At 49.0% G+C, this 13462-nt stretch overlaps 5 protein-coding genes across 5 annotated transcripts; 3 read left to right on the top strand and 2 right to left on the bottom strand.

Annotated features, from left to right (window-relative positions):
- Positions 1-1206: 1206 nt before the first annotated feature.
- On the top strand, positions 1207-3329 carry N7446_002636 (LMBR1 domain-containing protein; the record flags this gene model as incomplete). Its single annotated transcript, XM_058511385.1, has 2 exons — positions 1207-1514; positions 1577-3329. 2 exons carry the CDS (start codon positions 1207-1209, stop codon positions 3327-3329), a joined length of 2061 nt encoding a protein of 686 aa, XP_058376921.1.
- Positions 3330-4800: 1471 nt separating this feature from the next.
- Positions 4801-5505, top strand: N7446_002635 (uncharacterized protein; the record flags this gene model as incomplete). Its single annotated transcript, XM_058511384.1, has 1 exon — positions 4801-5505. The coding sequence occupies one exon, from the start codon at positions 4801-4803 to the stop codon at positions 5503-5505; it is 705 nt and encodes a 234-aa protein (XP_058376920.1).
- A 286-nt stretch (positions 5506-5791) lies between these two features.
- On the bottom strand, positions 5792-7135 carry N7446_002634 (uncharacterized protein; the record flags this gene model as incomplete). The annotated part of the gene is made up of 1 exon (XM_058511383.1): positions 5792-7135. The coding sequence occupies one exon, from the start codon at positions 7133-7135 to the stop codon at positions 5792-5794; it is 1344 nt and encodes a 447-aa protein (XP_058376919.1).
- Positions 7136-7531: 396 nt separating this feature from the next.
- On the top strand, positions 7532-9745 carry N7446_002633 (Hsp70 family protein; the record flags this gene model as incomplete). Its single annotated transcript, XM_058511382.1, has 8 exons — positions 7532-7628; positions 7677-8236; positions 8292-8364; positions 8418-8679; positions 8743-8845; positions 8902-9035; positions 9099-9312; positions 9380-9745. The coding sequence occupies 8 exons, from the start codon at positions 7532-7534 to the stop codon at positions 9743-9745; spliced, it is 1809 nt and encodes a 602-aa protein (XP_058376918.1).
- An 810-nt stretch (positions 9746-10555) lies between these two features.
- N7446_002632 (uncharacterized protein) lies at positions 10556-11656 on the bottom strand (the record flags this gene model as incomplete). Its single annotated transcript, XM_058511381.1, has 1 exon — positions 10556-11656. The coding sequence occupies one exon, from the start codon at positions 11654-11656 to the stop codon at positions 10556-10558; it is 1101 nt and encodes a 366-aa protein (XP_058376917.1).
- Between the last annotated feature and the right edge of the window lie 1806 nt (positions 11657-13462).

The raw sequence follows: 13462 nt of genomic DNA, 5'->3' as shown, positions 1-13462 counted from the left end.
AACTGTGAAAGATGTCGCAAGGTCAGCAGATGAAGACGCAAGGGATTCGACACGGGTCGATCAGCGGAAAAAAAGCAAGCAGGTGCTGGTGCTGATGTGGAACCGTAATTCGAGTCGATCAGGGAGGGTGGGGATGGAATGAAATGGACGAAACGGAGGGCAGGAGGGACTGGAGGCACGCAACGAGCCAACACGACGGGGAAAGCAAGGCGTTCGGGCACCAGCGTCAGAGCGATGCCATTCGCTGGCCGACACCTGAATGTGGCTTGGAGCCAATGAGGGCAGTTGTAGGGTGGATTGGATCCGTGACAGGGATGTTGCAACGCTCAAGTCGCACTGGGCTCTGTTGCCTTTCGAGGGAAAGAGGGGAGTCGGGGAGCTTAGATACGAACCAGAAGTCTGAATCTTGAGACAAAGCGATGAGCGCACAGATCAGGGTGGGGAGGGAGGAAAGGGAGTGGCGGGTTAAGTTGAGATGATGCGGATATACAAAATGCGAATGAATGGATAAGAGAGAAGGGAGAGAAAAGAGAAGAGACAAAAGAAGGGCTATTGAGGATTGAAGGTTAAAGTGAATCAGATGTTGAGGGTGGGCGCGTATCAATAGACTGTATTTGGTATTGCGATGTCATGGGTACTCTCCTTGCGGGTGAAAATGACTTGGAGTGTACCCTAGGGCTGTTTGTTACTGTATCAATAATACCGCTGATCACTCAGGCCGCAACTTCAGAGCCTGAGAGCTCCAGCACGTCGTCATAGTGTGGAGTTGGTACATTTTGGGAAGTACGGAGTAAGGGTAAATGCAAATATATTTTATTATGCAATAGTACTCTGTACACTAAGTATTAACCTTAGCAATGCCTATATATAATCAACCTTGAAATACCACTGGATTCTTATGGTGATCGACAAGGCGTTCTGGCCCTGACCTGATCCGGGCTAATTACTGTGATGGCTGGTAACGGGTACTCCACTGTCTATGGCACACGACACCCAGGCCAATGTTCCCGGTACTTCATGTGGTTAGTCAGAGCTTAAGTCAGCCACTCTCCTGGAAACGTCAACCCTGGGCCCGTTTCTATATATGGCTTGCCTTCCAACAACTCGCGTGTCATCGAGCTCCTCCTTTCTGTTCGAGATCCTGGTATTTCTCGTCATGAACAACGGTTGAACGGCTTGTTCTATCACTTCCGCTGTTCCTCCAGCATGTTTTCCGTCTCCGTACCGCCCATTTCGGTGGGCTCGAACGTCTTTTTCGCATTCGCCCTCTTCTTCATTTCAGCACTTGTACTATTGCTCCTACGACGATTCCTGACATTGCGCGCCACTCCGGGCTACCTGATTGTCCCCATATTCTTGGCTCTGGCTCTGCCTGCCAGTGTCGTACTCTTGGTTCCCATTGATTTGGCGTCCAGTTCCCACGATGGCTCGGGTCCCAAGGCAATCTGGCTGCCAGAGCGAATGGTTCTGGTCTGCTGGCGCATTGCCTACTGGCTAATCTTTGTTCTTACTTGGTAAGTGGCTCACCTTCTTCGACATGGATATGGACCGTAACTCATTGTCATCCCTCCCACAGGGCTATCCTTCCATTGCTCGGTGAATACGTCGACTCCGGATACCGTGAACCCAAAGCCCGCCTTATGTACTCCCTCCGATCCAACGCTAAATACCAATTAATCGTCCTGGGCTGTGCGTTGGTGGGATTGGTCTACGTCTCCATCTCAAACGGCTTCCGTTTGAGATCAATCAAGGGTCTCGTCATGGCATTGGCATATGTGTGGGGTCTGGTGCTTGCCATCTACCTTATGGGTCACGGCCTAGTTTCCATCCCACGCAATCTGCTCCGAAACTCGAACGTCAGCGGTCGGCTACGAAGAATCCAGGCGCATGCGCCCAAAGTACACGATCGACTGATGGACTCCGTCAATGAAGTGGAAAACCTTAACGCGCAGGTTTCTCAGTTGCAACAGCGCAAGACCGGTACTGCCCGCGACTTCCGAGAGTGGATTGAAGAGCTTCGGGAAGGTCACGGTCAACCGGACGTGCGGGCCCCAATCCTTGAATCTCAGGATACCTCTGCTACTATACCCTCTGTAATTACAGAGCGCTATCTGGCCGATCTGACAAGACGACTTCAGCGTGCTCGCCACATGAAGGCTCGGTTTGTGGATGAGTGGGATCGCACAGTTCAGTTGGCTGCCGATCTCCAAGCTATTATCAACTCCGCGGCTTCGAAGAAGCTTGAATTTGCTCCCGGAGCTCGACGGTCTTCCTGCTTCCCCCGCGTGAAGTTCCTTACTCCGTACATGCGGTATCAGCTATACTTCAATGTCATCCCTGCGGTCAGGCTAGCATTTGGAGCATTTTTCGCTGTGGCGTCTGGATGCATTGTTTGGTCAGAGTTGATCAAGTCTTTGGCGCCCCATCTATCTGCTATTAGTCTGACTGTTGTTCCGAACTGGAAATCCAGCCCTGTCGGTTTTGGCGGTCAACTCATCGCCTCTGCCTGGCTGTTATACATGTGTTCGGCAGCCCTCGTTGGTGTTAGCGATGTCAAAGTCTGGGGAAACCGAGCACTTGTCCGACGTAACACATACGGCGAAAGTGCATGCTGGTACGCCAGTCTTGTGGCTCGTCTGACAGTGCCAATCGCCTACAACTTCTTGACATTCCTGCCCAAGGAGTTCCGTAGAAGTACCACATTCTACGAGTTCCTCGGCAAGCTCATCAACCTAACGCCCCTCGGCAAAGGATTCGATTTCATCTTCCCCATCCTTATCCTCCTGCCTATCTGCGCAACACTATTCAACCTCTATGGCCGCATCAAGAACATCTTCGGATGCGGCCTTGCAGAGGATGACGATATCCACGATGTGGAGAACAACCCCGCCGGATATGGCTTGGGCGGCTGGCGCGAGGGCCGCGACCTCATTGAGCGCGAGCTGAACGGCTTCGGCTCATTGGCAGTCTCCTCCCGTGGCAGCCGCTCCACCTGGGCATCAGACCGCAACGAAGAAGGCTCCCCGGGCTCCTCTCGCCTGCGTGTCCCAGCTTCCGAGGGCTCTCGCTCTCCCCAGCCTACCCAGCGGACCGTAGCTCCCCCTACGATCGTCGAGGGTGAAGAGGAAGAAGACGAGAACTTCTTCCAGTCTTTTGCACATCGTGTGAAGAATACTTTTGACACTACTAATACGCCTCAGTGGTTCCAAGGTGAGCCATTCCGCCTTCCGCGCTGGATGTCAGGTAACAACAACACTACCACGGAAGAAGGTGGTGTTTCGAGGTTGTTTGGTGGCCGGGCTGTGCCTGGTCGCCTGCGACTCGGCTAAGGACGTATTTTTTTTTATGACGCGTTGTTTAAATCTCATGTCTCTGCTGCTGGACAGTGTAATATAGATGAATTTTATTTTTGTATATAGCTTAGTCCCTTTGTTTTGTTTGTTTGGGTTTCATTACAGACCAATTGAATATACTATAGAACGACAAAAAGGAATAGACCCCTAAATTAAACTTTACCTCTATCTTCCATAGCTTCGGTTTGGGTGTATATCCATGTTTGTGGTCCTCTCTTTGCTGGTATGCATGACCCTCACCATAATGTCAGGCTAGTTTTGATGAGAAGCTAGGTGGGGGACGGCATATGAGGCTGGTCAAGCTAGTTGTCAACTTCCGTGATAGGACGACATACCGATACTCTGGGTGGATCTTCGTCTGGTGGTTGTGGCTATAGAAAGACGTGATTCTGATGCTGAGACTTGGTCTTGGTGTAGCTATGTAGATCGAATTTAAACTAGCTTTGGTCGGTATATATTTCAAGCGATATATATATATCCGTATCAAAGATGGTTCTGCTAGTTGAACCACCCCGGTGCTGCTGATAATGAAACAAGGGAATTACACAGCCCAAAATGTCAACACTATAGCTTTATATAGGGCATTGTCCAGCATCACGATAGTTCCATGCTAAAAAATATAGAGCAGCCTGACATGACGTCATAAAAGAATATGACAAAAATAAAAAAAGATGCCCTCGTCCAGGTTCGAACTGGAGACCTTCGGATGTCAATCTTGTTACCAAGAATGTCATAAGAAAGAATATATGAGACCGACGTCATAACCAACTAGACCACGAAGGCTGATAGATGTAAGAAGGGGCGCTTATTGATATCATGAGCAAGAAGTGCTGGAGTCGGATCGATGAACCGACTCTTGATGATCAATACACAGGTCATCATCCGTACCGTTTCCTCTGCTAGGTGGGGCTATCGTACCTTCTCTTCCATAGTCTCGCAAAAAAAACTGGAAATCCCTATCGATCTATACCGAGTTGGGACCAACAGTTGCCTGGGTGTCTGAACTAAGATCTGTCCGGCGCTAGTGGCTTGCCAAGAGCACCAGCTACATGTACTAGTATTGTCGTCTTTTGCCGTGGACCTTAAACCATTTCCCAGCTTCACATTGGCCGATGCCGTGGCTATTCATATTAGGATTTCACGAGATCTTGCCCTTCAAAAGCTCTGTATACGCATTTGAGGCCAACAAAATCCAAGCGCACTACCAATCCGATGTTACAATCCCTGGGTCACTAACTGCACCTGCACTACCTATGTACAGAGCTAGCATGGCCTCCATGCACCTAGTAATGTAGGTCAATCTTCCGAAATGAGAAGGTGCATAGACCCCCTGCTAGCCCTTCCAACGAAGAAAAACAACTGGATAAAGCGGAGACAGGTGCCTCCTGCGTTTTCTGCCTGTCCAAGCTATTCCCCTACTTGGAAGCTCAGGTCTCTAGTACCTGCAATGGAGCTGACTGGGGCGCGCAACGGAAACAAAGAGGAGAAATCTCAAGTGACATCCGGGACCCGGCGAGCCCTGGGGCGGGAGATGCACTTGTCATCCGCGAATGAACAAACAGCCGAGCTACTCAAGACAACAAAGCACACCCTTGCCCAGCTTCACGAGGCGCAGCGCCTACGTGAAATAAAGGCTCCGCTCCTAGAAACCAGCGAACGCAGCTGGATCGACCAAACCCTCGAAGACGTTGCGGATGCAGTCCGCGAAGCAGCCACCCTAATCGAGCCCATACGAGTCGAGAGCGAAACCCGCAACGGAAGGCTCTCCCTAGGGCGGCAACTGCGCTGGCTCTACCGAGGCAGCCAACGAGCTAAGATCAAAAGCCAACGTTTATTGGCGTGTCACCACAGCCTAGTGCTGGTTTTGGGTCATCTCCAGCGGCTGGATAATCCCGCATCCCCTATACCTGAATCACCCGTCGTGCATGAGCTTGGAGCTGATACCCTGTCAACAACCTCCACCCGCAGCATATCTGGGCCACAGGGGCCACGGTCTGGATCTAGTGGACGGGCAAAAGATACGCAGGAGGTCGTGGGGGCGAAAATTCCCCTGAACTACGAGATGCACGATATGTTGGCATGGCGTCAGTCAAAGGGAGCATTGACTGAAGTGAAACACTCTATGGGTTCTACTACGGAGGAACAGGGTTGAATTAGTCACTTAGTCTCTTTTGTTGTACTACCTTCCTTTTTTGGACTTTCACTTCCATCTTAGTTCGTTGAAACATCTAAATGCTTTTTATTATCTGGCCTCTGAAACACAACATCTGTATGCACGATTTTGAGTGGAAGGAAACCGTATTACTCCAATTACACAAATACCCTGAACATCGTATGCTGCAGCTATCTGCCCTAGATTCCCATGGACAAGGTTCCTTTCCTAACAAAAGATACGCGCAAATACACCCAACAAAAATGCCGAAAGAGAAATCCAGCTCTCAAATCCGTGCTGAGGTCTCTTCCACTAGTGTATGAGGGACCGACAATGGGCGCCCCTGTTCATCACCAACTTTAAGAACAGCTGGAAACATGATAACTTGGTTCAAAGGAGTAACCAATGGACTCCATCGGAACTCAAAGGAACACGGCTGAGAAAATAGCCAAGCGCCGAGGTCGGCCGCTGCCTGGACCACGCTGGTCAGGTGGCTGAGGTGATCTTCCACAGTGGAATGGGAATCGAAATACGGCGCGAACGCTGTAGCAAAATCTTCTACTAGAGCTGCGACTGCCTCTCTTTGAGATATCGCGGAAGTAGGTCCCTGGGGGTTATGGCCCCGAGTATAGATGTTTGACGTTAATATACGCCAGGCAAACATGACACGATGGTCATCTATAGTAGATTTAATCAGCTCAGTATCGACGAGGATACAGGATGTGAGAAGCGTACCGAAATCATCACCACTAGTTTCTTGTTTGTTTCGGCTCATTGTATAGCATGGCGGAAGGAGAGAGCGTGTTTGGCTCCCTGGTTGAATACCCTGCAGCAGAGCCCTCACCAAAGTGTGTGTCAGAGCAGCTCTCTTGGACCTTGGGTTTGAGAGTAAAATTGCCAAAGGAGACGGGAGGAATGGTGAATCAAATTTGTTCATGCAAGCCACGACATCCGGTGTCAACCGAAGTGCTAGATTGGTATAAGAGTAGTAATTGTCGATGTGTAGACTGGCCTGGTCATAGAGAGTTTGAATTTTCGTGGAAACAGTGTTATCGTCCACCGGGCTTGGGATATATGACCCGAGATCAAAAAGTTGCGACTCGATAGCGGGAGCGATATGTGTCTGCTTATCGTGCGAAGTAGTAGCAGTGCCCCCGAAAATGCGACTTTGAATCTGTGCGGGTTGTTTCGGAGTTTCTGTTGTTACAGAGATGGAACTTTGGGCAATTGCATCGGGATGGTTGCGCTTTCTGCGATGGCGCAGGCAAAAGAAGGCCAGCAGTGCTAGGAGAAGTGTTCCTGCAATGGATCCTACTATAGCTCCTGCAAGGGTCCCACCGGAGTAGCTTGGTTTATGGGATCCTGAGGGTATAGCGCTGCTGCTTGCGATATTTGTTATGCTGGATGTACGGGTAGGCGTTCCCGATGACGACAGCGCCAGTGAGGAAGGAATGAGCGCGGCAGACTTTGTTGGGGTGGGTGCAGTAGAGCCTGCATTTTGTGGTGTGGGTGAAGCTGTACTTGAGGGACTCGTGGAATCGGACATCCCTAGAGCGGAAGAAGAAGAAGCCGCCGCAATTGAAGAGGATTGTGTAGCCCCTTCCTGCCGAACTTCAAATGTGTTACTCATTTGGGGATACAGTAAAAGTATGAATAGTTATGCGGTCCTGGATGAGATTTGCAATCCGGGATTTCAAATGTACTTAAGGATGACATGACTCGTGGCTGGATTGTTAACTGAAATAGGATAGTATGAATGCACCCGGGGAACAGAGCACCAAAAAAATCAACTAAGAGAAGAATGATCCACTTTTTGATATTAGTTGAACAGCTAGCTGCATGAGCTGAACGCTGAATCCAAGCTAAGGGAGAGCGATCTCATTTCTTATGCACCCCTGTCAGGGGGGTCTTCAAATCAGTAATTTTACATGAAAGCGGAGAAATCCCGGTTACTCGGGCCATCTTTTTATACCAGAGAAGTTAGCTCCTACAACACAGCGCAAGTTTCGCTCTGACAGCCGGAAAGATGAACGAAAAAGAAGTTGTGGCACTAACAGCGGAAAGTTGGGACGAATGGACACCGGATATTGTGGTGGGCATTGATTTCGGGATGACCTATACTGGTAAGCAAGCTCAATCCAAGCTAAGCATATACATTAACATATAACCAGGGGTTGCGTATTCCTCTGCGCCAGAATGGCTTCCTCCGAAAACCCTCCAACGCTGGCCAGGGAAGCTTCCGGGAGAACTGGCGAACAAAGTGCCAACCTGCATCGAGTATGACTCTGACTCTAATTCAGTTATAAACTGGGGATTTCAATGCGACCCAGAAGCCAAAGGCTCGAACTTCAAAGAATTCTTCAAGTTACATCTCGCGCCTCAGTATCAAGATGAGTACCCCGGTGCCCCCACTCGACATGAAGCTCAGCGCTGGTTTCAAGACTATATTCAATGCATATACCAGCATGTACTTTCTCATTTTAACAACACAATTCCTCATTTTGCTTCGCGCAATGTCGAGTTCCTTTTCAGTGTTCCCACAACCTGGAAGGATGTTCGAATGGTCGAGGAAACTCGGAGACTTCTTGAGAGCGCAATCAATTCGAAGACTTCGAATCATCGTGCCTCTATAGGTCTTACTGAAGCTGAAGCGGCTGCGGTATATGCTGGGAATGAGCACTATAATGTGGATGATACTATCCTGGTATGTGATGCAGGCGGAGGAACTACAGTGAGTATTGCATTCATGTTGACTGCCGCGACTGTCTTTCTCATCATCAATACAGGACGTCAATGTCCTTAAGCTCATGTCATCCCGAGGCGAGCCCACGCGGCTCGAGCAACTTGGTCATGTCGAAGGTAATACTTGACAGAGCAATGGTTGTGCGAGAAATCTACTGACAGAATCTCAGGGCAACCAATTGGCTCAGTTTTCATCGACAAAAGAATCCATCAACTTATTTGTGAGAGGCTAGAGAAAGTCAAAGAAAGCTTAAGTCTCTCGCCTAGTGAAGCAGCATGGAAAATGACCTCTGGCCGCTTTCAAAGATTGAAATGCGCATTTGGCACCGAAGCCACGTTGACACCGTGGCTGACGCTGGATGTTCCCTCCTTGGAGCCCAATTCAGGCTTCCCAGAAGCAGAGATATACAACGGACAAATGCGTATCGCATGGTAAGTGACGGTCATCTTTCAAGCTTCTTTTCTTAGATGAATTCGTGATTGATACTGTTAAAGGGCCCTTGTCAAAGAGTGCTTTGACGTTAAGGCGGAAGAAATTTGCAATCTTTTGGATGGGCATATCCGCCAGATGCATGCTAAGTACCCCGGTGACCAAATAGTACGTGAATATAAGTTCTATCGGGGATACATAACTAACAATCCTCTCCGAGATAGACATATCTTATCCTGTCGGGGGGATTCGGCAGCTCCCCGTATGTGCGAAAATATCTTTTAGAAAGATACAGTGAGCCCAGTGCACCTGTGCATCGTAATGCAGAGGGCATGCAGATTCTACTTGCAGATGAGCCGTACGTAGAGTATACAGGTATGCCTATCGGGCTTCCGAGAACTTCTATCTAACTTCTGCAAAGACAGCTTGTGGTTGTACACGGCTTGGCCATAGATCGGATACAGCAAATCAAGCGTGGAGTTGTCACTTTTGGATCGAGATGCTCACCCGTGAGCTACGGCATTATATGTGACAAGATATACGACCCAGAGACCCATGTTGGAGAACCAGTCCGGCTTGATCCACGAGATAAGAAGACCTTCGCTGTTGACCAAGTTGACTGGCTGGTCATTCAGGTCGGGCTCAAACTTTTTCACTCTTGTCGTCGTTCTTGGGGACTGACCAACTCCTTTTTATTTACAGGGAAATTCCATTCCATACACGGGCATTAGAAAGGAATTCCAATTGAAAATGGACCCCGGCCGAGAAACTGGGCCTTGGAAGGTGCAGATCGTCATGTCAACTCTCACGCCAGAAAAGCTTCCCAGTAGTATTAGTCAAAGCGGCGTTCATCTGGTCTGCAGCCTTGACATTGCAACCGAAAGTGTGGATAAGAAATTGAAAAATCGGCACTGGTACAGTATGAAGCCAGCTTTCTGGAGAACTACATTTGATGTGAAGGTGGTGGTTGGGCCTGCTGATCTCTCATTTCAGCTGTGGTCTAAGGACAGGAGAATCCGAAGTAAAAAGCATGATCCTATTGCGGTGAAATGGATGCCTGCTAAATAGTTTGAGGACAAGAACGGGACGCTGATTGCGGGAGAATATTGTTGGTGGGTTCAAGCTGGTCCGAAGGAAAGAAAATGTATCATAACCAACCTTACATAAACTATGCTGTAAGTAAGGGCTTGACATGGTCATTGTTTTACTAGCTTGAAGCAACTTGCTCTATCACAGGTATGTTAGAGGTAGCAAAAGCTCCGCGACAGCAGGCCATCGCAAGCAAAAAGGGACCGGGATAATGAAAGAGATGAGGTCACGAAGAGCGAAATCGGGCTTAAGGCGACTGTTGGGGGATTGGTTGGTTTACGGGTTGGCATACGACCCCCAAGCGCCGAAGATGTACACTTTTCTGCAGAGACTGATATCTCTACCGTCTTGATAAAGCAAGGAGTGAGTTCGTATACTTTAATGCAATAGAGAGCATCCGCGTCTCCGGTACAGACAAAGGCTAGCCCTTGGGATAATATCCAGTTACAAAAGGTTCTTTGAAGAAATAAATATTGGAAATGGGTCTATATACAAAGAGCAATGGTTCATTTACATTGCAAGTTCAAGGATTGCCGCCAGGAGAAATCTGCAGATCATATAAAAAGGGGTATAGTGCGGCGCGAACCGCAAAGTATAACCAAAAATCCTCGACAATAAGTCGGGTGGCGCGCGGTCTGGCATGTGGAGGTCATCGTACCTCGGCCCAGTTGAAAGAGCCTCAAAGCGAGTATGATATGTTCACAAACAAGGAAATGGGATATCAGGAGTGATCATATCTCATAAATCGTGATTCGTAAAAGGTAGAAGGGTATCGTAGTCACAAGATGCTCAACGTGGTTTCTCAATCATTTTCCGAGACCGACTCGCATGCCTTGGGTACCCAAAAGGGTTGGTGAAATCAATCGGCGCATGATCCACATGGTATGCGCGACCCTCGCTGCTCCACGAATTGGAGTCAGAGTTTCTCCGCAGATGAGTGGGTGGCAAATGTTCGAACATGGCGATGGAGATGTCATCCGCGTCCATTCCTGATGGTATGCGCTGGTTGACTGTGGGAGGAGCGTGGGTAACATCTGAAGTGACACGGGTTGCATCGACAAAATCGGGGAGGTCGCGTGGTGCGGAGAAAGATTCGGGTTTCCATACGTGGTTATGTACGAGGTGGATGAGTTTTCCGAGGACAGCGAATTCGAGTTTCAGCTTTATGCTGTAGACGGCACCTTTGAGCATCGTTTCCATAATGTAGTAATTCTTGTACTCGGCGACGAGTAGGCCGAGGTCTAGGATGATGATGATGAAGTTGATGATCAGCAGTTGGTATTGGATCTTGCGCTTGGCGCGATCTGGATCCAGGCGCAGCATGCGCACTGTCTCCCAGATGTATAGGCCCGAAATAATGAACTCTTGCAGACAGAACCCTGTCATTTGGAGCTTTTCCATTATGTTGTAGCCTTTCTTCCATAATTCCAGAGAGGCATCGACGGCGAGGTTCGTTCCGTAGGTAAGGACAGTTGTAGGGAGATGAAGAATAACTGCATTAACAACAATCATGATCAATACGCGACGTAGGACCCGGTGGTTTGAGAGGACCAGATGTAGGCGTGAATACAAAACAACGGACTGGCCAGTAACCATGCACCACCATCCGACCGTGAGCAATGTTACCGGAAGCCATCGTACGTCGGTAAGGTTGAAAAACTTGAGCAGAAAGCCGAGCGAGTAGGGCAGGAGACCAACAGATGACGAGATCAGTAAACTCCAAAAGTAGAGGCCTCTGTACTCGGCGAAGGTCACAAAAAGCAGAATCATCAGTTCGAAGGCATTATACCAGGTGATTCCAGCGAGAGTAGCGATCGTGATTTTCATGCCCAGGGAAGCTCCCTGGTAGCCACCGCTGATACCATTCCCAGGGGCGGAGAAGTCAGTCATAGCGTTGACCTAGTATCAGGAAATGGGACATGGCGGTGGGTAGCGTAGAAGAGATGCAGCAGGTGAGACGGGTAGATATGAAATCTGGGGATAGGCTTAGAGAGAAAGAGAAAGAAATAGGCAAACAAAGAGGCGGAGCTGGAGAAAGGCGCACCCCGTATAATCCCATGCGGGGGCCGGGTGATAGCCCGGGGTAGGAAAACAGGGTAATATTAGAGGTTACAGAGCTAAAAAAAGGAGCCCATCCCGCATGAAATCATCGGTGAGATCCAAAAGCGAATCGACGTTGGAAGGATTCGCTTCCCAGTCACTTCCCAGTCGCGTCCCCATGCATTTCCCCCCGAGTCCATAATGTGATTGTCAATCTCGCAACGTCTCACAGATCTAAACTTCTGTCGGGTGGGTCAGGAGATATTTCCAATAACTCCGAGGGGTAGAGCCCCGCTAAAGGGGAATATCGGGGTCTTGACGGCGTCTTGACGGTGTCTTTGTGTGCCAAGGCCAGGCCGGGGTCTTCCAGCCTCAAAGAGTGCAAGGATTGCAAGGAGGGTACATCATTTATCTGCCCTTAGCGGCTCGATCGCCCATGCCAAGGCTTAGGCGTCTCGTACGGAGTTGGAAAGAGAAACTAGCAGTAACCCGAATGAGACTATCACTTGCCCTATTGGGGTCATGTAATGTCACACGCTGACTCATATTTCTCGCGGTTACAGTGATGTTTCATAAGTATTTGACCTCCGATACTTCGGGCCCCTGACCGCCAGCATAGACCGCCTACTATTTTAGACCATGATATCTCGCGTTCCTCAACACGCTAGTATACACGCTATATAGCAACGCGTTTTAATACAATTCTCGCAATTCCCTTGCAATTTTCTCACCTAATTATGCCTCCTATACGTAGGAAAAGGGGCCCAGAGCTCGACTGCCTTACGAGGGCTAAAATTTGCGAATTACATGCCACTAATGGCTGGGGTGCAACCACTATCAAAAAACGGCGATTTCCAGACATTCCACGCTCAACTATTCAATATACCTTAACCCAAGAATCGAAGCGTATAAAGCAGGAGTCTTTAACACGTACCGGCCGCCCTACAAACCTTACCGACGAAGATCGTGATCACATATACGATACTATTCAGCAAAAACCGTCAATTTTGGTCGAAGACCTACTTACGGAGGTCGATTATAAGGTTAAACGCACTTCAATTTGGCGCCTTACCCACGAAATGGGCCTTCGAAAATGGCGGAAAATGGAGCGGCCCGCACTTACGCCTTTACATGCCGAAAAACGCCTAAATTGGGCCCGAAGATATCAGCATTTTACCGCTACGGATTGGGCCCGTGTCTATTGGTCTGATGAATGTACGGTTGAACGTGGTATCGGCCAGCGTCAAGAATGGACCTTTACACGTCCGAAAGACCAGCTTTTTCAGCATCACGAAGAAGGACATCAAATACAAATGGCTCCGACGCGTGGGAAGCAACTTAAGCAGATGTTTTGGGCTGCTTTTTGTGGTTTACCGCGTCGTTCTGGCCTAATTCCACTATTCGGAGATCCGCAGTCTCGTCGTGGAGGCGTGTCTTCGCGTACAATTGAAGAGCTTTATCGGCGTGTCCTACCTACGTTGCTTACTAGTATTGATCAAAATGCTATTTTTCAGCAAGATAACGCGCCCGTTCACACTGCCTATATTGTACAAGACGCCCTTAATGATATTGAATGCGAAATTATGGAATGGCCACCCTATTCACCTGATTTAAATCCTATTGAGAACCTATGGGCGCTGCTAAAAGCCGAGATAT

Source organism: Penicillium canescens (genome assembly GCF_028828765.1).
Source record: "Penicillium canescens strain IBT 15451 chromosome Unknown utg000002l_segment0_segment0, whole genome shotgun sequence".
NCBI classification, from domain to species: Eukaryota; Fungi; Ascomycota; class Eurotiomycetes; order Eurotiales; family Aspergillaceae; genus Penicillium; species Penicillium canescens.
Note: the sequence above shows the minus strand (reverse complement) of the source record. Positions and strands in the feature narration are given on the sequence as shown.